Below are 27,155 nucleotides of genomic sequence, written 5' to 3'. Positions count from 1 at the left end.
AGCTGCGTCCCGTGACATCCAAAACCAGGAAAAGGGAACGAAATTTTGGGTGTACTGTATTTAAGTTCTTAATGAAACTAGGAGTTGCCACTGTTGCTTTACTTCTCTGTAAATCAATCCTCAAATGGCTTAGGAATAAAACGCCCATGAAGGGCCCCTAGAGCCCGTCCTCTCACGCCGAAGGCTGCGGCAGCGTGGGCTGCGGCCGTGGTCAGAGCCGGGCCCTGGGGGCCTGGGCTGCCAAGTCAGTTCTTGGCCCGACCCCAGGACGGGGTGGGGGCCCACGCTGGCCTGGCCTCCCCTCGGGAAGGCGTGGCTAATGCCCCGTGGACGCAGGGAGAAGGCCACGCACGCCGCCCCAGAGCTTCTCCTGGAAAGCCGCTCGGGGGACGGGGGGCCATCAGCCCCTCTGCTGAGCCATGAGGACAAACGACCACCGCGGCGGCTGAGACCAGGCGCTCATCCGCGCCCGGCTTTGGGCCGGTGGTCCCACGTCGGGCACCACAGCCGGTTCCTGCTGCGGCCTCTGGGAAACGCCCGGCGCCTCCCGCCCTGGTCGGCTCCTCGGCTCGCAGCTGCCTCGTCCTCTCCTCCTCCATCTCCTGTGTCTGTCTCTCCTCTTTTTTTACGTAAGGACACGAGTCATGAGATTTGGGGCTCGTCTTAGTCCTGGACAAGCTCGTCTCAAGATTCTCAATTGAATCCCATCTCAAAGGCCTTGCTTCCACCTAGGCCACGTCCTGGGGTTCTGGGTGAGCATGGATTGCGGGGTACACTGCTCAACCCTGCCTAATTTTCCTTCCTGTTAGTGATGCAGCAACAGGAGTCCTAGCGCCAGGCTGGCCACGAGACATGGAGCTCACCGCGTGCCTCCGCCCCTCTGCCAAAACGCTGCCCCGAGATTCCAGGGGCCCTTCTTGGGGTGCAGGGCTCTGGGGGCAGGGATAGGGCAGGGGAACCTTGCACGGGGACCTGGACGGGAGGCAGGGATGGGGGGCTCACACGGGCTCGGGGGCACACGTGGGGACCCGGACAGGGGCCACTTACTCCCCCATATCGGGATGTCCCTGCTCTCCGCCTTCATCACGATGGAGGACATTGTCATGGTGACGGGGATGGCGTCGAAGTAGGAGGAGTGTGGCGCCAGGGTGAGGATGGCCGCCTCGCTGGGCGGGGCAACGCCGCCCCTTGACGGCCACGCGGTGGAAACCGCCGGCAAACCACATGGCCCGCATGAGCGCCTTCAGCAGGACGTCCACGGCCCTGCAAGAGAAGGAGCGGCCGTCACGCCCGGCCCGGGTGAGCGCCGGCCTCGGCCACCCCACTGCCTGCCACCACGTCCGGAGGACGCCGACCCCACGAAGGAGACTCCAGGGCCGCGGCACGTGGGCCTTGGAACCAAACAGCTGTCTGCCCCACGTCCAGCCGAAGGACAAGGAGACAGCAGGTGTCCCCGCCCGACATCGCAGGTCCACCCGAGCGCCCGTGTCATGCCTTGGCTCAAGTCCAGCATCTCCGCGTGTCAACTTGGCTAGCAGCAGGTCAAGGATCACTCACAGAGGCCACGTGGCAGCGTGTGGCAAGGGCCAAGGCAGGCTGAGAGGCCACGTGGCAGCACACGGCAGGGGCCAAGGCGGGCTGAGAGGCCACGTGGCAGTGTGTGGCAGGGGCCAAGGCAGGCTCAGAGGCCACGTGGCAGTGTGTGGCAGGGGCCAAGGCAGGCTCAGAGGCCACGTGGCAGTGTGTGGCAGGGGCCAAGGCAGGCTCAGAGGCCACGTGGCAGCACACGGCAGGGGCCAAGGAGGGCTCAGAGGCCATGTGGCAGTGTGTGGCAGGGGCCAAGGCAGGCTGAGAGGCCACGTGGCAGTGTGTGGCAGGGGCCAAGGCAGGCTCAGAGGCCATGTGGCAGTGTGTGGCAAGGGCCAAGGCAGGCTCAGAGACCACGTGGCAGTGCGCGGCAGGGGCCAAGGGAAAGCTCAGAGGCCACGTGGCAGCACATGTTGGGGCCAAGGCAGGCTCAGAGGCCACGTGGCAGCACACGGCAGGGGCCAAGGCAGGTTCAGAGGCCACGTGGCAGCACATGGCGGGGCCAAGGGCAAGCTCAGAGACCACGTGGCAGCACATGGCAGGGGCCAAGGCAGGCTCAGAGGCCATGTGGCAGCACACGGCAGGGGCCAAGGCAGGTTCAGAGGCCACGTGGCAGCACATGGCGGGGCCAAGGGCAGGCTCAGAGACCACGTGGCAGCACATGGCAGGGGCCAAGGCAGGCTCAGAGGCCATGTGGCAGCACACGGCAGGGGCCAAGGGCAAGCTCAGAGGCCATGTGGCAGCACATGGCAGGGGCCAAGGCAGGCTCACAGGCCACGTGGCAGCACACGGCAGGGGCCAAGGCAGGTTCAGAGGCCACGTGGCAGCACATGGCGGGGCCAAGGGCAGGCTCAGAGACCACGTGGCAGTGTGTGGCAGGGGCCAAGGCAGGCTCAGAGGCCACGTGGCAGCACACGGCAGGGGCCAAGGCAGGTTCAGAGGCCACGTGGCAGCACATGGCAGGGGCCAAGGGCAGGCTCAGACGTTGTGTGGCAGGGGCCAAGGGCACAGAGGCCACGTGGCAGCACGTGGCTGGCACATTTCAAGTGTCAAAGACTCCTGGTGAGCAATCTAAGCAGGTATAATAGGTGAGAAAAGCCATGGGAACAGGTAAAACACACGTTAAAGGAGTGACACCCAGAGCTGCGAGATGGGAGCAGGGCCCCAAGTGGAGCCCCCGATCCAGCCCCAGGACGCCCGAGGCTCCTGGCGCCCAACGCCGCGTGGGAACGAGCCGTCTCTGGACGGCACTGGATGGATGTTAAAAGTCACTCCAACTACTGGGCTGGTTTGTAACATGAGCGCTCTGACTCTTCCATCCGTAAGTTCCTTCCCAGGAACGCCGGACAAGTACGAAATCGCTGAAACTACACGTGGGCGAATGGCAGCGGTGGGTGAGGAGCTGTGGGCTGCACAAAGCTCCGTCCACGGAGAGAAGGACCCTTCTTTCCAGAGAGCCACGCCATGGGGTTGGGAGGGCTGCAGCAGTTTGGTATTTATGAATTTAAAAAGGAAAAGGTATTAGGTTATGCTTACAAAGTGGTCTGTCCCTCTGGGCGTGAGGATCTTTGCCTGTGCTAGGTCCAAGGGGCTCACTTTCACTCTATTAAATCAAGACGAGGGCTTCGATCTGACCACGGCGTTAGGGTGTGCGGCGCGGACACCGCCCCTTGGTGGGCTACGTAAGTGGACGCTCCATCAACAAGATGGAAGTAGCTACACGGGAAGCCGCACCCCGGGAAGGGAGAGCACCTGAGAGTCCACAGCTGACCTTGTGAAGAGGCCCGAGCGGCCGAGCCTGGAGAGGAACGAGCCCCGGGGAGAGACGAGCCTGCACCAGCCGACAGCCGAGGCTGGAAAGAGCGGGACCGCAGAGCCGGAGAGGAAGAGGAAGGCTGAGCCCACAGACGCCGCCCGCCACCTTGCACCGACACGGGCAACACATGCTGGGTGAGGAAGCACGTCCTAAGGAGCCTGGAGCTGGACTCTGCAGGGTCTGGTGACTGCAAGCCTCTACCCCGTCAATACCCCTCACAATAGCCGGCAGCGTCGACTACTTTCACTAGTCCCCACTGCTGACTAGTAACAAGGGTAACCTGACCGGGTGGAAGCCAGCACAGAACACCACGGCGCTGCCAACTCGGCAGACTGGTTTCCCGGGGGCTAAAACCCTTTCTCACGCCAGGGCCTGAGGGCGAGCCCCAGCAGGGCCGGGCCGGGGCCGCTCGCTGGAAGAGCCCGAGCCCACAGGACCACCTGGAAGTCCCTGATCTGTCACTGTGCGTTACACGTGGACACTGGTGACCATACGTTTTAGAGTTAATTGGACGCTATATGTTATCAGCTAAAACAAGAGCCCAGATTTGGGAGAAAATCAATTTTAAGAAAGGGAAGGGCTTGTGATTTGAGCCGGCAGCTGGGCCGGGCACTTGCCGCCCTGGTCGCAGGTGCCCCAAACTCAGCGCCCCCACGGTGCACGCCGTGCCTCAAGCAGGGCGGGGGGCGCTCACCATGGAGACCCATCCCTGCAGGCAGCAGCCGAGGGGGACGGGGCCCCTGGGGGGCTCCCGGGCGAACCCCCACTGCTGGGTCTGGCTAAGGGGCTAGGGTTCTTTTAGGTTATTTAACTGCGTTTTTAAACGTCCTTCTCTATGTGCGAGTTTTCACAATTAAAAACTGCAGACCTGGGCGCTGGTGGGTGTCATGGAGCCCGGAGGATGCAGCAAGGCTGCAGGGGAGCAGGCGCGGTTCCGGGAGGAGGTTCAGAGGCGGCAGGGGGGAGGGGAGGGGGGAAAAGTGGGGATTCACGTCCCTTAAGGAGGCCCGGCCACCATCCCCCCAGATGGAAAGGTCGGGGGGCAGGCAGGAAGCGGGCTGGGGCAGGGAGGACACGTGGCCCGACAGCTATCCTTGAGCTGCCCTCAAAAGCACCTGTCCACCACCTGCCGGGAAGAGCCACCAATGGCCACGCGGCGAGGCCGCTCCCTGGGTGACAGTGGGGAGCCCGGCACCCGTGCACCCGCGCAGACGGCCAGCGCCGAGCCCGAGCTGCCAGTGGTCCCAGGCAGCCGCGGTTCCAGGGGCAAACGATCCACACACAAGGGCTGTGTGGCTTCCGGGAAAACCCGCCTTGTCCCACGTGCCGTGCACAGAGGTCCATCGGGACCCCGGGGCCGCGGGCGGAACGAGCCCGAGACGGGGGGGCAAGCCCCGGTGCCCAGGGGCAGGCGGCCCGCCTCTCCCGCCAGCACTGTCTAGTCGCCAAGGGGAACATCTCAGAAAATCCAAACGCGCTCACGGCCGAAATGACTCGCTGGAAGGGCTGGAAGGAGAAAGAACTTTCTCAGAACACGCAGAGAAAGCGGTGACTTAATTCAAAGGGTCAGCAAGGGTCAGGGCACCTGACTAAAGGGATTTCCAGGGAATGAGAAAGTCAAGAGGAAGAAATTATACGCACATGTACACGCGCACACAGCACACACATTTCAGGAGAGAGGGAACGAATCCCTCCACGCTGAAGACAAACGCCCGGAGCCTCGCCAAGGCACTGAGCCAGGCCAGCCGGGAGCCGGCGCGTGCTCGGGCATCACAGGACCCCAGGACCTCTCCGGGACGGAAACACAAGCTACTCAAGCAGCAGAGCTGCGTCCTCACAGCCCCAAGGGGGTGCGGCTCTCACCGCTCTACACCCAGCCAAACTACCTGCCAGGCGGGAAGGAGGCAAGCCCAGGCTCTCCTGGTACACCCTGTTCTGAGAAGAGACCGGAAACCTGACAGACGAGGCTAGAAAAAACACGGGGCCCAGGAAGCAGTGGATGGCCCAAGGGAGCTGAGAAAGGTGCTACCCACACAGAAGGCGGGGAGTCGAGGGCGCCAGGACACGCCAGGACACGCCAGGACATGCCAGGACACGCCAGGAGGAGAGCACAACCCACGCAGTGGCCGTGTGACCGTGAAGCTGGAAAGTCACCCTAAGGGCAAGTTATTCATTTTGTAGCCAAAGAATGAATGGTAACGAGACTGTAAAAAAATTTAAAAAAATAGGAGGAACAGTCCATACACAAAACAGGCGGATGCCCAGGGGGTTCTGAGACACCTGGCGAGTGCGAGGACAGAACATGTGCGTGTGGGCTGGGGTGCGGGGCATCTGCCACCGGGGGGGCAGGGCCTTCTCCCCAGTAGCAGGGGAGCTCCTGCAGGGGTGGGAGTGGGCGACAGCGTGCTTGGACGCCACTTCATTGCCGTGTTGAGACCAGACAGGGAGAACAGTGGGTCCAGCCTCAACGTGGGTGGTGCAGGCAGGGGCCGGGGCAATGGCGTTCCGGGTGCATCCAGAAGGTAGAACAAGATTTCCTGCTAGTGGGCGGGTGGTGGTGGGCAAGGGGCTCAGGGCCCAGCCTGGCTGTGGATGGAGTTCCCGGGGCTACGGCCAGAACAGGCTGGGGATGGGCCGGGGGAGGCAGAGACCCCTTGTGGGTGTGTTGAGTCAGGGTCCTCTACGGACAGCAGAGTGGGTGTTCCCAGGAGAGAGCTGTGACAGAGTTTGAGCTTCCTGGCTTAGCGACGTCATGGAACTCAAGAGCTCCAGGGAGCAAGGCTAGGCTGAGAAAACGACCAAGGACCCGGTGATGCCAGGGGGGAGGTGGAGAAGCTGGGAGGTGGGTGCTGGGAGGAGGGGTGCCCAGTGGTGCCACCCGTGGCTGAATCTTTAAGAGAGGACAAGAGCACACACGTTTCAAACAGCTCTGCTGCAAAGGGAGTCAAAGGATGGGGTGGGGCTGACAGGGGGAAGTGACAGGTTCTCTGGGGGCTGATGGTGGGGGAAGCTCTGATAAAAAGGGACAAGGGGAGCTCTGAGGATGAAGGGGAGGGAGCTCTGAGGTTGGGAGGTGGGGGGAGAAAATTCCGCCGATGGAAGTGGAGAGAGGGGCTTTGATGATGGAGGAGGGGTGAAGAGAAGCTCTGATGTTGGAAGAGGGAGGGGAGGCGCTCCAATGATGGGGGGGAGGAGTTAAAATGATGGGGGGGAGAGGAGCTCTGATGATGGGGGAGGAGCTTGGATAATGGGGGAGGGCAGCTGATGATAGGGGAGGAGCTCTAATAATGGGGGATGGGCGCTCTGATGATGGGGGAGGGGAGCTCTGATGGGGGAGGAGCTCTGATAATGGGGGAGGGGAGCTCTGATGATGGGGGAGGGGGAGAGAATTCCGCTGATGGAAGTGGAGAGAGGAGCTCTGCTGATGGAGGGGAGGTGAAGAGAAGCTCTGATGTTGGAAGAGGGAGGGGAGGCGCTCCGATGATGGGGAGGAGCTCCGATGGTGGGGGAAGAGGTGCTCTGATGACGGCGCTGGCAGCCTCGCGCCCCTCAGGCAGGCAGGGCGGTCCCCTGGGCACCCCGCGGAAGGCTTTGCTGGGTGTGGCTGCCTCGCTCTTGGGTGGAGCCAAGCCAGAGCAAAGGCGGGAGGGCGTGCCTGCTCTCAGGAGAGACGAGCTGGTTCCGAGCCCCACGTGGAGGTCCCAGAGCTGGTAGTGGAGGGGACCCCTCGATCTGGGGGGTCAGTCCCAGACCAGCACAAAGGAAACGGTGAGCCCGCTGAGGGGAGCCCGGGGGGGCTGGAGAGCAGCCGGCCGGTGGGGACCCTCACATTACCGCCCCCCTCCGGGCTCGCTGTCACCCGCTCTCCAGGCTCTGCAAAAAGAAGCGATCGTTTTCCCAACACTTGTAGTCTGAAAGTCACAAGACTTGGTATCTTTTCCAAAAGTGCTTCATTGCTCCATTCATCTAGAACCTAAGACTCTTATTTCAGAAGGCTGATTGACACCGAGCAACACTCAGCAAAAATCCTCTCGTCTGGCTCCCTCTGTTCAAGCCTGTGCCAAACGCGAGGCAACTGTGATTCCAGCTGACTGCCTGATACCTCTTTGGCAAAAGCGCTGTGTGCTCTGAATGCAGCATTTCAAAAACTGTTTTCCTAATCCCTTCGTGCCAGGGTAACGCACTTCAGTGAGTGCTGTTCCCGAGAAGTCCGTGTCAAGTGCTGGTTGTCGTCTCCCCTCCTGCGCCAGCCCGGGGCGGAGCACACTCCCACCAGCTCAGCAGGTGCAGCGGAGTGGAGATGCAGGGCCGTCCTGGGGCAGCGAGGCCACGCATACGCACACACGTGCACACGCACACACTGCACACACGGAATGGTACGAGGCCAGCCTTCCGTGCCCGGGCGTGCGGCGCGGCGTTCTTCACAGCTGTGAGTGTGGTGAACGCTTAGCGTCACGGGGACCCACACGTTCAAGAACCTTCCAGCGGGGCCACTTAGCCTCTGAGGAACCCGAGTAAATTATTCACAGAAGAGAGAAGCCAGGCAGGCATTAGCAGGGGAAGGAGGAAAACAGCCCGGGGTAATGCACTTTGACAAGATAAGCATCGCAGTTGGGCAAGGATTCAGCTCAGGAACGAGCGGAGGAAACGGCACTGGGGCCAGAAGCGCCGGGAGAGGCCTGCTCGGGTCTCCTCGCTCAGGACCGAGGCTTCTGACGGAACCTGCAGGCACCTGTCACACGCGGCGCGACGTGCGCCTGCCGGCGGTGGACTCTCAGCCCGACCAGTGGGAACGGGGGTTCCGACTGGGCCAGGTTTAGTGTGCTAGATCCCACACCTACCTGCACCGCACTCAAGGCTGTGCTCAAACCACCTGGAAAAGGATCCTCAAGGTAAACGGTGCTCCTCCAAGAGAACTCAGAAAACCCCAACAGGCAAAGCGGAGAAGCCGCCAGCCCGCCGGCCCCGGGATGCCCGCCAGCCCCAGGACAGGACAGCCCAGCCCAGCCCAGCCCAGCCTGCCCCAGGAGGCCCACTGGCCCCAGGACAGCCCAGCCTGCCAGCCCTGGGATGCCCGCCGGCCCCAGGCCTGAGAGGATCCGTTCACACCAGCCCTGGAGCGGCGCCGGGCACGCTCGCCCGCTCACTCTGGGGGTGCTTCCCCGGTGCACCCCGGGCCCTGCCTCACGGAGATCAGGACCCCTTGGGAGGAAGAATTTCCCGAGGGGTCACCCAGCCCTGCACTGCCATCAAGCACAACATCTGGCTGCAATAAACCCGTCCCTGCCTCACCCCACGGCCCTGATTGTGCACACATGGAAAGCGGGAAGAGCTTGGGGCTTCGGACAGGGACGCCAGCGGCCCTGCGCCCCTCCTGCCGCCCCCGCGCCCCTCCCGCCGCCCCCGCGCCCCTCCCGCAGGCCCCGCGCCCCTCCGCTACCCCGCACCCCTCCTGCCACCCCGCACCCCTCCTGCCACCCCGCGCCCCTCCTGCCGGCCCTGCGCCCCTCCTGCAGCCCCCGGGCCCCTCCTGCCGGTCTCAGGCCCCTGCGTGAGCCGCCTCTTGAAAAGGAGGAACACTGAGTAAAGCCCTCAAATGGGGTCACGAGCTCTGTGCGAGGCGCCGGCGGCTGAGCTCCAGGTGTCGGACCACGCGGGCTCCACCGTGAGGGGGGCTGCATAGAGGGGCGGGGACTGCGCTGCCCGGGGCCTCCGTGTGCAGACCCCTGCGCTAAAAGCCGTGGCTTCCACTTCAGCGCCGACTGCTCCAGCAGCGTTACAACGGCCGGAGACGCCGGAGAAGGGGTGGTGCCTGCTCTTGGGACACGCGCGGGAGCTTCCGGGCCCTGCACGCGCTCCCACCCCAAGAACTGAGGCTGCCCGTGGCACACGCTTCCAGGCAGAAGCAGGAAGCGCAGCGACTCCTTCAAGGTCACCGCTGTGTTCCTGTCGTCTTACCAACGTCCTCCAGACGGCTGAGGAGGGGGAGCGGGGGACCCGGCCCCAGGTGCCGTGGAACCCCCGTGGTCACCCACACGGGGGCCGCACGCCCGGCCGGCCGCCGGCCTGTGACGGGGCAGCGCAGGGTCACGAACAGCCCTGAGGGACTGTCCTGACGTGCCGCTGGGCCTCCAAAGCACAGCCCTGCCGCACAACCCCGACACCCCCCGGGGGCCAAGGGGAGGCCGTCGCCGTCCCAGCCTCCCACCAGAGCCCGGAAGAGGCCCCCTCCTGGCAGCCAGCCCCCCAGCAGGCACCCGCGGGGCCGGCCCCGAGCCCTGCTTGCAGGGCCATCGAGAGGGCCATTGGCAGGGCTGCTGGCAGGGCTGGGTGGAGGGTGGGCCGGGCGAGAGGGCCCACAGGCCCAAGGAGCCACAGCAGGTTGTGGAGGGGAGGAGGCCATAGGGGTGGGGTCTGGGGACTCGGGGAAAACTGGGAACGCAGACCTAAGAGCAGCCTCAGGGCGGGACCCAGGCAGGGGACACAACAGGGTGTCAAGGAAAGGGGCCCGAGGACACGGTGCTCAGCCCGGCAGGGGAGACATGCGAGGACAGAGGGCAGCCCACTTAGGAACATGCTGGGCCTCAAGGAGGGGCCAGTGGAGGGTGGACGGGGCCACGGGCCAGGGAGGGGCGGGGACGGGGCGGGGCCATGTGCGCGAGGACAGAACAGGCGGGAAGGCCGTGGGGCAGCGAGGCCCCCCCCCGCTCCCCCCACTCGCCCCCCACCCCCATGGCCGGCATGGCCCTGGCGGCGGCCGCGGCCCTGCACTTACTTCCGCCACAAGGCCAGCGGCTGCTCCGGCTCCTCGTCGGCACAGCCCAGCGAGGCGGCGAAGGCCAGGGGCCAGGCGAGCAGCATCATGCAGGTGGCCAGCAGCAGGCGCACGGGGAACAGCGTCAGCGTCAGCACGGCGATCTGCGGGCAGAGGCCAGCGGCTAGCCCGGCGCGCTCCCCGCCCGCCCGCCCGCTCCCAGACGCAGGGCGGCCCTGGGGGCTGCTGGGAACGGCCTCCCGCAGCTCCGGGAGGCCCCACGCCCCGTCAGGACCCCGCTCTCCACCGCGTGCCCCCGGCCCCCCGCCCCCTCCAGCGCTTCCCCCAGGCCTCTGCTCCCCACCGCGTGGGGCCCCCCGCCCCCCCGTGCATCCCCAGGCCCCCGCTCCCCACAGCGTGCCCCCGTCCCCCTGCGCCCACCCAGCCCCCTGCTCCCCACCACGTGCCCCAGGACCCCCGCCCACATGCGCACCCCCTCTTCATCTGGCTGTGCACACCCCCCTCCCGCCCCCCACCCTTTGAAATCACTGACGCAGACCCTCAGACACGTTCATGCCAAGCGGCAACCTGAGATCTGACTGACACACAGCGTGCAAGGCTGGGTCAGAAGCCAAAGGTGCACGTTCCCAACCTGAGAAGGGCAGGCTGTGGAGGGGGCTACGCCCAGGAAGCGTAAAAGACGGCACCAGGGAGCGCGCGGGGCCCGGGGCCGGTGGTCCGGGCCAGGACAGGGCCCCTGAGCGGCTGGCAGGGTCCTGCAGGAGGACAGGGGTCGCAGAGGCCAAGGTGGGCAACGGCAGCCCGAGAGGAGCTGGGATGCGCAGAAGGCCGAGGAGGACGGCCACGGGGTCCACGGGGGCTGAGGGGCCAGGAAGGGGGGGGGGTGCAAAGGCTGCAGGGAGAAGTGCCGTCTCAATGCCACGTCCAGAGGCGGATGGGCACACGCCCCCCGCACGCCCCGCGCCCCTCCGAGGGGGCCCTGCGCTCTCGAGGCCCACACTCTGGCCTCTGGTCCTCGGCCATCCGAGCCGTGGACTGGACCTTCTCCGCCCACATTCCTGCGAACGGCCGCGTCACCTCGTCAGGCCGGGCCGTGGGCAGCCCCGCGCCCCCAGCGGAGCCCTCCCAGCCTGCCTGCTCGGCCTAGCACACGCCGCCGGGAGTACCCCGACCCTGCTCACGTGGCTTCTCTGGAGGCTCTTTTGGGCCTTCGCCACCCGACAGAAACAGAACACAAGCCACGTTGACGTGTTCAAGTTTCTAGTCGCCACGTGGAGAAAGCAGAGCAGAGGTGTAATTCCAGAGTGGATGTGACGTCTGAGATATTTCAATAAGCGCTCAGTGTGACAACCACTGGTGCCTTCCACCTTTCCCACGCTGAGTCTCAGCGTAAACACGCATTTGCACCCATAGCCCGTCCTCACTCCCACCCGCCTCATTTCAAGGGTCCAGCAGCCGCGTGGGCACGCGGGGCCAGCACAGCTCGGCACGCCTGGCGCACAGACGACGGCATCTCCAGTGTCTCCCCGCCCTCCTCGTCGGGTATTGCTGGGCTGGACTGTCCAGTTTTGGAATGAAGTTGGACTGAAGCAGTGACCTACTGGTTTCGTGTTGACGTTGGTGAAAAGCTTCTCTCTTAAACGGGAGGCTTGCTTTAGGTAGCCACTCAGCGTTCTTTACAGGTGAGAAGGACCTGTAGCCCTGAGGCCGGGCGCATCTGTGGATCTGGTTTTTTTAAATCCAGGACGGGCTGAGTTTCACCAGCTCCGCCTGCATCTGTTGGGACAGCTGTGCTCCTCCTCGTGGGAGCCCTTAGCGGGACATGGTTTTTAAAGGAATTGCTGGCTTTGTTTGCTAATGTGCTTGGGACTGACATCACCTAAGCGCCTAAGGAAAACAGCCCCTACCGTCCTCCCTACTACCTGCCGGGGGTGCCCCTGTGGTAACAATGTTACAGCAGCACGTGAGTTTCCATGTGGCTTTCTGACAGCAGTTTCAAAGTATCAGAGCTAACTGGTTTTCTAGAATTTCTTCTTCTTGAGTCAACTTCAGGAATCACCCCCAACCAAACCTCCCATCTTGGCTGCTTTCAGGGTCCCTGGCATCAAGTCGCTTACTCCACATACTATGAATTTAAGTCAGCACTGACCTGTGGCTCCACTGGTTGCATTACTTGTGCTTTTAAACCTTTTTTTAAAACCCACATTGCCAGATCTTTTATCTATTTTACTAATCTGCTCAAGGAAGCAGCTTTGGATCTGTTCACTCCAGCCAATCACAGCAGCCGTGGCTCTTCCGGGCTTCCCTTTTAATGGATGCTGGATATTCTTTTCCCTCCTCGGGGCAGATGCCCAGCCCGCTGTTCTTAAAAACACCTTGTTTTCCAAATGCCCACGGAAGGATAGACAGTTTCTGTAAGGAGCACTTCATCTTAATCCCATAAATTTTAACTTGTCATGTTTTCATTTTTAAGACTTAGTTTTAACTATGTTGTTCCTTTCTCCGTTTTGTTATAATCGTATGATTTTGTTGCAAAGTGAGAAGAGAAGTGAGGCAGCCTCTGCATTTCTCCAGCAGTGGGACCCTGCTCGTCTGCTCTCGTCTGCAGGGCCCCCCTTTGTGGGGGCCCCCACCCTGTGCCCAGCTCTGCCTTTTACTTCCCAGGTCTCACAGGAGCAGGGCTTGGGCTTGGCTCAGGAGAGAATGTTCCAGGAGCTCCAAGCACCCACTCTGCTGTTTGTTTTCACACTCATAAACAGGCGCCTGCCTGGGTTTGGGCGCTTGTTCGCCGGCATGCTTCTGTAGCCACATCTGCTTCATCGTCTTCCTCTACCAGAGCTGCTTCGCTACAAACTCGGAAATGCAATCATGTTTCACGGTGTTCCAGAATGAGCACTGCAGCCTCCAGGCCCGTGCTCCTGAGGTGCGTCTGGGGGTCCCAGGGCCCCACGGGCTCAGGACCCCTCCCCAGTCTGAACCACAGGGAAGGGCTGGCCAGCGCGGCCAATGCTGATGGCCCGGCCCAGGGGCTCCTGCCTGCTCAGGGAGCCCTGGCAGACTCCCACTGCCCCAGCCAATAGTGGCCTCGGGGTGCCCTGGGTCCCTCCGCACAGGGGATACACAAGCCCCCCGATGCCGGAAGCCCGGCTAAAGGCGCCTGCTGTGTGTGCCGCGTGGAGGCATGAGCTGGTTTCTGGGTGTCACAGCAGGCAGGGAGAGGGACGAGGGGGCTGCCGTCCCGTTTGGGAGTATGCTGGGCACGGGCACCAAGACGGAGGGGCAGGAGAGGCCAAAGGCCCTGCGCAGGTGGCAGCACGAGCAGCCAACAGGTGCCCTGGGGCCCCACCACGCAGCGGGGAGGACACATGCCGCTCCCGCACGGAGCTTCGGGGCTGTCGGGAGGGCAGGGAGAAACCGAGCTGATCACTAGATCCCTCCAGGACTTTTTGTTTTTGAGTGTTTTCAAATTGCTTGGAGAGGCAGTGCCTTTGGGAGCCTGGAGGGCGCAGCGCCCATGGGACCTGGCTCTCCCACTCGGCCTCCGTGCGGGCCCTGCTGCTGGGCCCGGGCGCCCTGGGCTCGGCCCTGCCCCCGAGGGGCTGGACACCGCCCCCAGGAGGGGCAGGACACAGAGCAGCTGCAGCTCCTTCCAGAAGCTTCTGGGCTGCCCCTCCCCCAGATCCTTGTCCTCCTGTCCCTTCCAGCCCCCTGATCTCCATGTGGCTCTGTCACCTGCGTGGCGGCCACAGGCCCAGCTGCCCTCCTCCTGCCCGCCCACTCTGGATGGAGCTGCCCAGGTGCCCAGACTGTCCTGGCAGAGCCAACTTGTCCTGCCTGCCACCAGGAGAGGCCATGCCTGAGCCACTTCCACAGGGGGGCAGAAGAGAAGTGGCCAGGGCCAAGGGGGCCACTGGGGCAGCTGGAGGAGTGGGGACATCCCCGAAAGCCCACTGGGCAGCTGCGTGGAGACCCCCGCTGTGCCAAGAGCACATGCTCAGAAGTGCCTGCTCCCGCTGGGGGACTGACAAGGCCGAGCAGAGGAGCCGCGAGCTGGCGCCTTGGCACGGACAATCGGCCGTGGCCTCCCCAGGCCTGTCCTCCAAGGCCACTCTGCATGGCGGACGACGGGCTCTGGAGCACGAGGGACCCGGGGTCACTGGGGCCCCACATTGGGAGTCAGACCCAGCACTGCTGGAAGCCCGGCTCGGGAGGGGGCAGGAGAGCCCTCCTGGGGGGGGACCCCTTAGAGGCCCTTAGGCAGAGGGGCAGACGGGGCGGCCCGTGGGGAGATGCGGATGAGGACTGGGGGACATGGGGCAGCCCGAGAGCCAGGGGGACGTGGGGGCAGCTCCAGGAAACTGGGGGGACGCAGGGGCAGCCCCAGGGAACCGGGGGGACGCGGGGGCAGCCCCAGGGGACGCCTGCCAGAATGACGCCTCGGAAATGCTTAACGCCATGGGCCCAGAAGCCGTGAGCCGGGCCTGCAGGCAGCTGGGAGGTCACTGGGGAGCAGCGCGTCGTTACAGCGAGCAGGACTGAACGCTCCTGACGCCTTTCCTGGGGGGACACTGCTGGGGGTGACCAAGGAGTGGACCAGGCACCCCCGATCGCCCTGTGGAGGGCCGTGGGGACCCTGCCATTTCCCAGCTTGTGACATGGAGGGGGGCACAGGGGACCCCGTTTCCCACACTCGTGGATAAGACACGGGGACCCTGTTTCCCACACTCATGAGTCGGCGGATCAGGCCCGCGTTGCCAGAGCCAGGACCCAGCCAGGGGAAGCAGCAGGCCTGGGCGGCCCGAGATGGAGAACCACCTTGAGCCTGACAGCGGAGCCCCCGGTGCGGACGGGCCGTGGGGGGCGGGGAGGAGGCAAGCCGCAGTGGGCGGCCACCAGCAGTGGGCCGGCCCCCGCAGGACGCCGCCCCTTCACCAGCTGTGCTCATGGGGACCCAGGCCCGTGCCCCCTCCTGCCTGGCTGGAGCGGACCGTCGTGGGCAGGGCCTGCGCCTGCACGGACCCTGCGAGAGCCGGCTCCGGGGGGCCGGGGAGGGCAACGGCCGCGCCGTGCAGGGGTCCTCCCCCTCGAGCTGCGCGCAGCATTTCCAGATGAGATGGCCCGAAGCTTGGGGTTTGCTTCAGGAGAATCTCGGGGGGAGGGCCACAGTCAGAGGTAAGTGAAACAAGACTGGCCGCAGATTGTTCGTTACTAAGCCTGGGCGACAAGTTGAGTTTCTTCTACTTTTGCATACTTTCGAAATTTCCCATGATAAAAAGCTTAGAGAATGATGATTCTCTTTTTCAGTGTAACTCAGGGACAAGCCATTGCATGGTATTTGCTTGATCAGCCACAGAAACTAAAATACTCGGTGTGGGCAATTCTTCAAATTTTTAACCTGATGTGTTAAAAGATAGGGTCATCTACTCTGCGTTTACCTGACTCCGGTAAACGCCTGCAAAAGCAAGTCCAAGCCCCGGCCCCAGCCCTGTGGGTGTGAACTCATTAGTAAACGGAGCTTTACAGACGAGGCCACACGGAAGCATCACGGGCTGGAGGCCACCGGGACTGGCGTCCTTGTGAGCAGAGCTGGACCCGGAGCTGGGAGGTGCAAGGGGCTGCAGGGGCAGACGGTGCGTGGTGGAGGCCGAGGTGAGCAGGTGCCCCAGCACACCTGGCCCCGGCTCCACACCTGGCCCCGGCTCCACACCTGGCTCCGGCACCACACCTGGCCCCCAGCGCCATACCTGGCCCCCGGCTCCACACCTGGCCCCGGCTCCACACCTGGCCCCGGCACCACACCTGGCCCCCAGCGCCACACCTGGCCCCCGGCTCCACACCTGGCCCCGGCTCCACACCTGGCCCCCGGCGCCACACCTGGCCCCCGGCTCCACACCTGGCCCCCGGCACCACACCTGGCCCCGGCTCCACACCTGGCCCCGGCTCCACACCTGGCCCCGGCACCACACCTGGCCCCGGCACCACACCTGGCCCCCGGCACCACACCTGGCCCCCGGCTCCACACCTGGCCCCCGGCACCACACCTGGCCCCGGCTCCACACCTGGCCCCGGCTCCACACCTGGCCCCGGCTCCACACCTGGCCCCGGCACCACACCTGGCCCCCGGCGCCACACCTGGCCCCCGGCTCCACACCTGGCCCCGGCGCCACACCTGGCCCCTGCGCCACACCTGGCCCCGGCTCCACACCTGGCCCCTGCACCACACCTGGCCCCCGGCTCCACACCTGGCCCCCGGCACCACACCTGGCCCCCGGCGCCACACCTGGCCCCTGCTCCACACCTGGCCCCCGGCTCCACACCTGGGCCCCTGTCTCCACATTTGGTCCCTGGCTCCACACCTGGTCCCTGACTCCACACCTGGCCCTGGCTCCACACCTGGTGCAGCAGCCTCTTCCTCCACACCTGGTCCCTGACTCCACACCTGGTGCTGCGGCCCCGGCTCCACACCTGGGCCAGGGTCTCCTTCCTTTAAGCCTCCTCTCGGGATCTCACAGCAGCCTGCAGACCAGCGTTTTACAGCCTCGGGCTCTCCGGCTCTGTTTCCTGTGGCGATTTGCCCGCAAGGATAAATCATCTGCCTGGATTCCTGGGGGCCTGTCCGCCTTTTCCTCTTGACTGCGCGTCACTGAGTGTCTTTTTGTCCGAGCCCCCCTTTCCCACCCACCATCGCGCTCTCAGGCCCCATCCTCCTGGGCGCCTCGGGAACGGCCCCGGCGCGGCCTGGAAGACTTCTCTTTCCTGAGCCCACGCTTGCTGCCAGCAGAGCCACTGCTCCTCCTCGCTGCCGCCACTCCAGTCCAAACCGGAACTCGACATGGCCCTTCTAAAACCCGCTCTCCTTTCACACCCGACCAGCGATGCCGCCCACTCGGGCGCCTGCTAACGAAATCCTCATGTCCACCGCCCGGTGTGACTCTGCCCGCCTGCAAACGCTCCCAGCTGGGGTCAGGCCGCGGTTGGCCGAGCCGTGGTCACCGGGCGAGTGGGGACAGCTGGGGTCCTGAAGGGGCACCCAGGAGACGGGTGGGGGGCCCGCGGGTGCAGAGCCTGGGACGCACATCGGGGCTGCTTCCTGGAGACGGACGAGTGCTTCAGCGGCAGGTGGGCTCGGCCCCCTCGGGGGACGTGGTGGGACGGGAAGCGCCGGGGGGCGCGGAGCAGGAGGCTGCAGCTGGGCCCCGGGGCTTCCCCGTGCTGCCACTCCCGTCCCTTCTGGAAGCCGAGGCAGGCGCGCTCCCTCTCGTGGCACCGCCTGGAGCGGCCGGCAGCTCAGAGGGGGCAGGGCCAGGGGCAGCTTCTGGAAAACCTCAGGCCCTCGAGGCCCTGTGACCCCCAGCGGGGAAACCGGTGTCCAGCCACAGGGGCTAGGGACTGGGGGCGCACACGCCCCATGCAGGGCCAGGGACCGGGGTGCACACGCCCCCATGCAGGGCCAGGGACCGGGGCGCACACGGACCCCCCCCACGCAGGACCAGGGACCGGGACGCACACAGACCCCCCCCCCACGCAGGACCAGGGACGCACACAGACTCCCCCCACGCAGGGCCAGGGACCAGGGCGCACACGCCCCCACGCAGGGCCAGGGACCGGGGAACACACGGACCTCCCCCCTCCCACGCAGGACCAGGGACTGGGGTGCACACGGCCCCAGGCAGGGCAGACCAGCTCGGCCGCGCTCCTTCTGACCCTGCCACGGGGTGTCCCGTAAGCACTTGTGCCCAGATGTTCCTGTGCCCTCCTGCTCCCCGCCAGCCCCCCACTGAGCGCAGGGCCTGTGCGTGCTCCCGCGTCCTGCACAGCCTCACGGAGCGTGGGTCACGCAAGCAGCCATGCAGTCGGGCTTGGGCGGGTGCAACGCAAACACCTGGGACGTGGACAGGCCAGGGGCGCGGAGTGAGCGCGCAATCGATGTCGGCACGACCGGGCGGCTGGCTGGAGGGCCTGCAGGCCCCGCTGTGGGGACCCCAGGGCTGCGGGAGGGCCAGCGGGGTGCGGCCGCAGGAGGCAGAGGGCCGGGCGGCGAGGGACGCGCGCCGAGGAAGGGGGCACACGCAGAGCACCGCGCAGAGTAAGAAATAAACACGGGGCGGCGCAGAGCCCTGCAGGGACCCCCGAGGGGACAGGCCACAGCCGGCTGGGTGCCGAGAACGCACTTCCCTCTAGAACAGGGGCTCCCACCTTCTCTGCTCCATGGACCCCTCAGCCAGTCAGGGGAAGACCAGGGACCCCTCGCTAAGTCCCCACGCCACTGTGTGTTACCCAGTAAATCTATCACACCCGGGGCCAACATGTCCCCACAGGAATGATGTTCTTCTGAATTTTCAGTTCCAATTCACAAGCTCCCTAAAATCTTCACACTGGACCCCTGGTAAGAACCCGTCCCGGGCGGCCAGTGCTCTCCTCCCCCCCCCGCCACGTGTCAGCGCACAACGAGCCAGGAGGCAGTGACAAGCAGCCCCGAAGTGCATGTGACTCAGGGTGGCGCGTCGGCCCCTGCTCTCACCACGCGCTCTGCTCGGTCGGGCTGCGCACCTGCTGGAGGGGCCCACGGGCCGCCCTCGGCGGACAGGGCTGCCCCGAGGGGGTGGGCGGCCAGGGCTGGACTCTGCCGCGCGGCCAGCCTGCTCACCCGCCGTCCCCTGGGGATATTCGGAGGCCGCCGCCCCGGGCACACAGCCGCGAGCGGGCAGGAGGCAGCTGCCGTGCACAGAGCGCACCCGCCTCCGGGGGCCCCGAGCCCTGGAGCCCACCCGGCACCCCCGCCAGGCCTCTCGCAGGCAGCTGGCGGAGGACAGATGCGGTTTGCTGACGTTCCAGGATGCGCTGCGCCTTCGCCATTTAACCCCCGAGCCTCCCCACGCGGGTCCGGGGCCCGGGCCTTCGCGGGAGCTGGGCCAGCTGCTCCCTGCGGCTCGAGCAGCAGCCTGGGCACGTCCTGGCGTCTTCCCACGAGTGGAACCTGCCTGGACACCCATGTGCCCACTAGCTGGCAGGGCCCTGGGCACAGGGCTGCCCCCACAGCTGCGACTCCGGGGCACAGCGCCGCCGAGGGCTGGGGCTCCAACACGGCGCTGCCTTAAAATGACGCCGTGAAAAAGCAACCCACCGAAATGAGGCACGTTCACCTGGCAAGCGAGGAGGGTCTGTCGTAGGTGCAGGGACGCGGCCGAGACACGGGCGGACGGCGAGCCCACGGGCACCCACTGCGCAGGCCATGGGGCGGAGCCGGTGCGCGGATGAGCCGGGAGCGGTGTCCAGGCGAGCTGGTGCCAGGAAAGCAGGAGCACAGGGGAGTGCAGGGAGCGGTGGGGAGCAGGCCCCTTCCTACGGGGGGACGGGGGCTAAGCCGCCAGCTGGGGGTGTCCGCCCACGGGACGGCGCTGCAAAGGCCCCGAGGCGGCGGGCGAGGCCGGGCACGTGGGGGAGACAGGGCCAGGGTGGCGGGCTGGGGATCGGGGTGAGGGGCCCAGGCTGAGACGACGTGGGGTGGGGGCATGCACGGGGGTGGCGGCCGGCCGCGCACCAGACCTCAGCCTGGCCCACAAGCGCTGGGCGGCGCTGCTCCCGCTGACCGCTGAGCCTTGGCTCCCAGCGGGGCCTGGCTCCTGGCCAGTGCTTGGGGCATGCGGCGGCCAGCGCGGAGAGCGGGGGCCCGCCGGGCCGGACCAGCGCCACGTGCCACACGGGGCTCAGCGCTGAGTGGGCTCGACCCACTTCCTGCCCACGACTCGGCGGGGAGCCAGTTACGCTTCCAGGTGGGAGGGAGCTGCCCAGGCCCACGCTCTCGCCGCAGAAGCAGACGCGGGCCGTGGCCGGCCGGGGGAGCTGGGGTCACGAGGGCCACCCCGGGGACCAGCGCCTCTTTGCCGCAGGCGAACAGCGTCCACAGACGCCGGCAGCACCGGGGGGGGTGTGTTAGTGGGGCAGTGTCCTGTCCCCCCAGAAAGGGCCGCCAGTAGCACTGGGGGCGTGCTGTCACCTTCTCTGCCCAGGGACACGGAGTGCCTGGCCGTACCCGGGCGGAGCCGGGTCCAGTGAACAGCCCGGGGTCTGCCCCTGGGGCTCCTGCTCCGGGGACGGCGAAGAGCCCACTCCTGACCCCTCCTCGTCCAAAGGGCTGTGCCGCCCGGCCAGCTGACAGGCAGCCTCTCGGGGACACCGCCGTGATAGAGAGGGGCGCTTTATGATTGAGGGATAGCCCCTGAGGACGCACGGCCAGAGCAGGGGTCGGACAGCGGTAAAGGGCTGGGGGGGGCACCAGGACAGGGGGCCCTGGGGTTCCACGACGCAGGCACGCTGACGACCCAACTCCACCTGTGCCGGCCTGCGCAGGCCCTGCCCTGGCTCCCCGCCCGCGGCCTCCTAGCGCCAGCCCAGGCTCGGGAGCCCCCCACGCTGGGAGCCCCCGGAGGCGGGAGAAGGGCCTGGCTCTGGCTCTCAGGCAGTGGGCAACCCCTTCCCTCAGGGGCGTGGACGAGGAGGAACCCCAAGTTTCAGGACCCGTGGCCTCTCAGCTCCCCGCCCTCCTCGGGCAGGTACCGGGAAGGTCGGCAGGGCCTGCAGTCAAGAGGACGCCCCCCCCGGCCCCTCCACCTGCGGGAGCCGGGGCACGGCCTGCACCCTCCAGCCGTGGGGGCCCCCGGCCCACCCGTGACGCCTGTGGGGCAGCCCGCGCGGGCTGGGCGGCAGGGCGGCTCCTCCCCAGAGCAGGGGGGCACGGTGGGGCAGGGCGCAGCCCGAGACCACCTCTCCCGGCTGAGGCTGGGAGGGGGCGGGCAGGGGGCAGACGTGACGCCGGCTGGGCGGGGGAGGCAGGAAGGGGCTGCCCGGCCCACGCAGGGTCCCCGCCCGCCCGGGCGAGGAGGTGGGGCCCAGCTGGGTCTCCTGAAGACCTCCCCGTGGTGATTCCCAGCTTTGGGGGGGGGGTGAACCGGGCCCCCCAAAGGGCACGTTCAAGATCTAATGCCCGGTGGCCTTAACACAGACGTGACTAGTTAAGGGGGGCTGAGCTCATCCAGTAAGAGTGGGGGCCTCAGAAGACACAGGAAGACGCCCCGTGGCACAGGCGGGCAGCTGCGGGTGGGGACCTCAAGCCTCGGGGGCTCCCCGATGCCGGCCACCCGCCTCCCGCCCACGCGAGAACATGCTTCTGCTGCTTTAGGCCCCGTTTGTGGTCCTTCGTTACAGCAGCCCCAGAAAACGACGACAGCAGCACAGGAGGATTCTCACTCGGAGCAAAGGCTGCTGCCGCGGAGGGACGGGCCCCGGCGCCTGCTCTGCGCACGGGGATAAACCACCACCAGGGCCCGCCTGGGAGAGTAAACGCACTGGCCCCCCCGAGTGGGCACCCCACAGCCCCGTCCTGCGCAGGGACCGCGGACGCACAAGCTAGCCCGCAGCCCCCGCGAGGGCAGGCGCCTTTAAAGCGGTGTCACGAGGACGCTTCCAGGCCGCAGGTAACTTCTGGGGAGATAAAAACGCATTCCTCTGGCTCTAAAACGGAAACGTGACTTAAGAGCAGCCTCTGCATTTGCAAACGGCCACCGCCCGCCCTTCCTCCCAAGCCACGGCCCCCACTCAGGACAAGCCCCTCGGCCACGCCATTGCCCACGTGGGGCAGCGGCAGGCGGCCAGGCAGGAAGCAGGACCTCCGCGCGAGCAGGGGGGCCGACTGCACCATCACGGCTAGAGCCGTGTTGGCGCGCTCTGCAGCACTGGCCACGACGTGGGGCATGGCTCTGGCACCCGAAGGAGCAGTGCTGCAGGGTCTCGCTTTATAAGCGATCCTGGGGATCACGCAGCTCAGTGGTTGAGCACCTGCTTCCCATGTACGAGGCCCTCAGTTCCGTCCCAGGTACCTGCTTCAAAAAAAAAAAAGGAATGCTGCCTCCAAAAGCACACGGAGCTCCGTACTTTTACTTCTAGACTCATTTTCAAAGTAACTCAGAAAACTACATGGTTCAGCTAAACTGAAGGGCCAGCGGAACCAGCTCCAGAACAGCAGAGCACCTGATGCCGCCTGCACAGACGCACAAGAGGCTGGCTGCACACGCGCCCACCTGGCTGAGCAGGAGAGCGGCACCCCACGTGGCTGGGCCCAGGGAAGGCGCCCAAGAGGACGGCGAGAGAGCCGGGCACTGGGATGGCTCCTCCTGGGACTGCGGTTTGGGCGGGACCTCCCCGGACGGGGCTCTGCGAAGCTGATTCTGCGGAAGGCTTGCGCAGATGCCTGGGCCCGGCTCCGGGCGACGTCTGCGGCACCCCCTCATCGCAAGGCATGTGGCGAGCGGGTGGGACGAGGCCAGGGAGGCGCCGAGCAGGCCGGTGTCGAGCGCGGGGCGGCCTCCCCCGCTGCCCCTGCCCCCCCGTGCCCGCTGACGTTGGGGGCACCCCGGCCCAGCAAAGAGAGGAGCTGCTGAGGGGGCCGCTGTTTCAGGGGCAAAAGCTCTAACTTTTAAAAGCGAGAAATAGATGTTGTGACTGCAAAATACCCAGCTTGCCAGGGTCAGGCAGAAACCCTTTAAAAGGAGAGGCACCAAAGAACCGTGGTGACGGTAAGTGGCACACCCGAAGACCACGATCCTCGGCGAGGCCGGAAGTGGGCGCCAGGCAGTCCTCTGAAGACAAGGGCAAGTCGGAGTGGACACGGGGCGGGGCTGTGGGCAGCGGGCGTGCCTGGGGACGGCGGGGACGGTGCAGCCGCCGGCCAGGGGCATCGGGTGCCCCCCGACTCCCGCCGTCCCTCGAGGCGAGGCCCAGCACCAGGAGCCCCGCGGGGGACAGGCCGGAGGTTTACGCCAAGGGGACTGCAGAGGCCCCTATGAAAGAGACGTGACACAGAGGGCACCGCGGGCAGCCGAAGGCGCTGTCCTGGGCAGTTACCTCCCCAGGAGCCAAGAAAGCCCACACGCAGCCCGTGGACAGGGCAGGATGGGGCCGCAGGGTCCCGTACCCCCAAAGGAGAACAGGGTGGGACCCGAGAGCGGGTGCGACCTGGGGGCTGATCCCAGGCCCACGCCGAGGAGCCCACGCTCGTGTCGGGGTGTCCATGCCTTTCGAACCCGGGTCCACGCCTCGGGGCAGGGGGCCGGCTCCCGGTGGTCAGCTCCGAGGCACTCGGCCGTCTGTGGAACCAGAACCCTGCACAAGGCGTGCGCTGACGACGCGCAGGCAGCAGCGCTTTCCCACAACGGGGCGTCGAGCCAGGACGCCGAGGCCGCTTTCTCGGACGGTTTAACCCCAGAGGGTCGGCGTCAGCTAAGGCCGGGCTTTGCGCTGTGTCACAGGATCCTGCAGAGACTGAGCTCTGCTCAGTGCCCCAAAACCAGAAGGGTGGGGATCACACCTGCGTGCGCTAAAACCCCAAATTTCAGGATGAAGGGCACAGAGAATGAAACGCTTCACCCGTGGCCTCAGGGCAGGTGCGTGCTGTGCACCCAGGCCCCACGGCTGGACGACAGGACGCAAGGCTCCGGACACCCCAGTTCCCGCGGGCCTGGGCTCCCCATGCGGGGCGCGACCGAGGAGGGCACGTGTGCAGAGGCCGCACAGGACACCGCGCCTGCCGCCCGCCTCCGAACGCGGGGAAATCCCCGTGGATGGACGTGGTCAGAGCGGCCACGGCAGGGATGCCCGGGGGGCTGCCCGGGACCGTCCGCCAGGACCGGAAGTGTCCCCCCAGCTTGGCCTCGGGCACCCAGGGAGGGGTGGACCCCTGCTGTGCGGCAGCCCGACCCTCCCGGGGACCACCACCGACCCCCGCCTGGTCCTCCACCCCGCACTCGCCCCGCAGGTGGCACGTCTTCACCACCCACAGCACCAGGGCCCGCTGGCTCCCCTGCAGGAGAGGGGCCGCCCAGGTCCCGGGGGGCATGGGGCGGGCCCAGGATTTGGGCTGAGGCAGGCGGGCTTGTGGGGTACACTGACCCTGGGAGCTGGGGAGGGGCCCGGGCAGCGGGATGGGGGCAAGACAGCGCCGCAGGCCCCAGCCGTCCCCGCACGTGTGGCCCGCGAGGCCGGGGAACTCGAGGCCAGGCCCCGCCGCCCGCTCAGCCGTGAGGACCCCCAGGGCTGCGGGATCAGGGCTGCGGGGGAAGGCCACGGCGCGTCTGCGGGCGCTCCACTGGGACACGGGAGGCCACCGCGCCTGCGGAGGACGGTCCCCCGGGAGCTTTCCAGGAAGTCGACGGCTCGGGACCCCGGCCACGGGGCTGAGAAACGACGAGGGCGCCGTGAGGACGGAGCCGCAGGCAGCGCGAGCTCGCGCAGTTTCACGCGACCCTGGGCGGCTGGCCCTGCCCGCGCGCCACGCCATCTCCAAACGCGCAGGTGTCGCACTTCCGGCGGTGCTGCCCTCGGCCCGGGGTGAAACAGCGCGTTTATGCCCCCGCCCCCGACACGGGGCTTTAGGTCCAGAAGTCGCTAAGCTCCTTTCTAAAGCCGGTGCGCGCAGACGGCCGCGGTGGCTGCCCAGGGTGGGGTTAATCCAGGGCCAGCCGCCACCACTGCAGCCCCCGGGGAGGGGCCCCGGCAGGTGAGTGCCACCCTCCCCGCCCTGTCGCACCTGGTGCTGCGGCAGGCAGGCCCTCCGGCCCTTCGAGCAGCCCTCAGTGCTTCCGGCACCCCTGAAGCACTTTGCGTACTCAGGCCGGGACGGGGAATTTGCTTGAAAGGCCGTTGCACAACCTGGGAACTTTGCGACACGTTACGCGGAGGCAAAGCTTTCGCACAGCGCTGCTTTAGGACAACTGCGCGGTGCAGAGCCCCGAGCGCGTCCACCAGCCCCTGGCCAGGCGCGGCCGCGGGGCAGGCGTTGGCTGTGCAGGCGCACACGACCAGGGCACGTGGCGTGTCCCCCCTTCTGGAGGCTGTGGCCGGCAGTCCCCCTGCCCCCCACGACAAGGCAACGTCGCTCCAGCTCTGCCTCACTGGGCAGTGGGGTCCCTGCACCAGACCTCCAACTTCCCACTGTGTGCTGGGGGCCTCTGTGACCCTCTGCCAGCGAGGAAGTGGGAACAAAAGAAGGGGGGGGGAGACCAAGCAGGGCCTGGGTGTGACTATGCTCCAACACCCTACTGCTACCTTTGTTTAGTCACTCAACACACCTAGCTGAGCCTGTGTGGTTTCTGCCCGGGCACTGGACTCACTCCACCCACTCTACAGGGAATGCAGTGGTGACAGCGACACAAAGGCAGCCCTGTGGGCCCTGAGGAAGGCCCCTCCTTCCCAAGGAGGTTTTGTTTCACCCAAGGCCTGAGAGCAGAGTGGCAACGGCCAGCAGGTGCAGGAGGACTAGGCTTAGAGAGAAGGCTTACAACATGGGGCGGCCAGAGCTGGGATGGGCAGGGGACAGAGGGCAGGCCTCAGGACCACGGGAAGGGGTCCGGGCTCTGACCAGGGGTGGCCGGGGAGCAGTGCTAACTGCAGATTGGCTGGAGCGGGAGAAAGGCCACAGGTGTGACCAGGGTGGAAGTCAGGTGGCCGCGCTTCTGAGCTCGGGACACACAGGGAGAAGTGAAGGGGGGGCTCGGGGTCCCCAAGGAAGTGACTGCACCTCCTAATTCTCTCCTGCCTGCTGCACGGTGCCTGGCAGGTGCCGAGTGTGAACCTGGGAGTAAATGAATAGCAGAGGGGAGCAGGGCCACGGGGACAGGGCCACGGGGGACAGGGCCACGGGGAGGGCCACAACGGCCCCAGCCTGGGGTCTGGCTCTGGACACACAAGCAGGCAGCGGCAAGGCCGGAGCCAATCTGACACAGCCCTGCCCTTCTTTGTCCCACAGGCCACCAGCCTCCTGGGGTCTGCCCCTCCCCAGCTCCCCACCTCCCTTCACACAGACGAGACCCCCGCCACAAAGGAGCGGGGAGGAAGACAGGCGCCCCGGGAGAGGGACAACTTCAGGCTGCTTCCGGGAGCTTTTCCTTTCAACCTTACTTCAGGTGAATTACTTGACAGTCAAGAGGAATTCTCAGGCTCCTGGAAGTTTTTCCTCCCACAGCAGGAAATGTCCTGTCCACACACCCGGCGGCGCTGAGGCCCTCACCTGTGCCCCCTTCCGGGCCCCTCGAGGGCCAGTCTCAGAGCGAGTGCCAGGGGCCACCCGAGCGCACCTGAGAGTCGCCGGGGGGCGGCCGCTGCCCCTGCCGCGGCCACACCAGCGGCCACCCGGCGCCCTCTGGCCCACCCCTGACTGCGGCCCCGCGCGCGGCCCGCGGGCAGGAGCCCTAGCAGGGCCAGCCCCGGGGAGGCCCTGGGCGCCGGGGATGCGCCCGCAGGCCCATCGGCAGACGCGGCGCTCCGCGGCCCTCCGCACGGCCTCCGGCTAGGTCCCCACATGTGAGCGGCCCGCCCCGCCGAGTCAAAGGGGAAGCCCGCTCGGGCAGGCCCCGCGGGCACGCGCCGCCCAGGGGGAGAGCGGGGGCGCGGACGGCCGGGGACCCCTGGGCCCCCAGCCCGCATCCCGGGCCCCTCCCGGCCGCCCGCCCCGCATCCCGGGCCCCGCCCGGTCCCCCGCCTCGCATCCCGACCTCCAGCCCCGCATCCCGGCCCCCCGCCCCGCATCTCGGGACCCTCCCGGCCCGCCGCCCGGCATCCCGAGTCCCTCCCGGCCGCCCGCCCCCAATCCCGGCCTCCAGCCCGCATCCCGGGCCCCTCCCGGGTCCCCGCCCCGCATCCCAGGCCCTCCAGGTCCTCCCCGCCCGCCCCCCTCCCGGCCCCCCGCCCCGCATCCCGGGCCCCCCGGTTCCTCCCCGCCCGCGCCCCCCTCCCCGCGCCGCCCACCTGGGCCTTTTGCAGGGCGCTGAAGCGCAGCTCGTGCACGAAGGGGTTCCGCCCGGGGGGCGCCCGCGGCCGCGCGTCGCCGGTCCCCGCGCTGGAGGCCGCGTCGGAGGCGGGGGCGGCCCAGGGGCCGCGTCTCCGCAGCTTCATGGCGGGCCGGGCCGGGGCCGGGGCGCGGGGCCG

At 66.7% G+C, this 27,155-nt stretch overlaps 1 protein-coding gene across 1 annotated transcript; it reads right to left on the bottom strand.

Moving 5' to 3' along the window:
• Positions 1-1,043: 1,043 nt before the first annotated feature.
• On the bottom strand, positions 1,044-27,155 carry LOC131277602 (lysophosphatidylcholine acyltransferase 1-like). Its single transcript, XM_058292647.1, has 3 exons — positions 26,976-27,155; positions 10,179-10,321; positions 1,044-1,263 (listed from the first exon to the last, which is right to left on the bottom strand). Exons 1-3 carry the CDS (start codon positions 27,120-27,122, stop codon positions 1,044-1,046), a joined length of 510 nt encoding a protein of 169 aa, XP_058148630.1. The 5' UTR covers positions 27,123-27,155.

The sequence above is a fragment of the Dasypus novemcinctus genome, unplaced genomic scaffold (assembly GCF_030445035.2).
Source record: "Dasypus novemcinctus isolate mDasNov1 unplaced genomic scaffold, mDasNov1.1.hap2 scaffold_176, whole genome shotgun sequence".
In the NCBI taxonomy this organism is placed as follows: Eukaryota; Metazoa; Chordata; class Mammalia; order Cingulata; family Dasypodidae; genus Dasypus; species Dasypus novemcinctus.
Note: the sequence above shows the minus strand (reverse complement) of the source record. Positions and strands in the feature narration are given on the sequence as shown.

Coding starts and splice junctions, on each gene's coding strand:
- LOC131277602 (XM_058292647.1), bottom strand. CDS start 27,122: ATGAAGCTGCGGAGACGCGGCCCCTGGGCCGCCCCCGCCTCCGACGCG. Junction 10,322..26,975: donor GCGCCCTGCAAAAGGCCCAG/GTGGGCGGCGCG, acceptor CTCTGCCCGCAG/ATCGCCGTGCTGACGCTGAC. Junction 1,264..10,178: donor CCGCTGGCCTTGTGGCGGAA/GTAAGTGCAGGG, acceptor CTTCTCTTGCAG/GGCCGTGGACGTCCTGCTGA.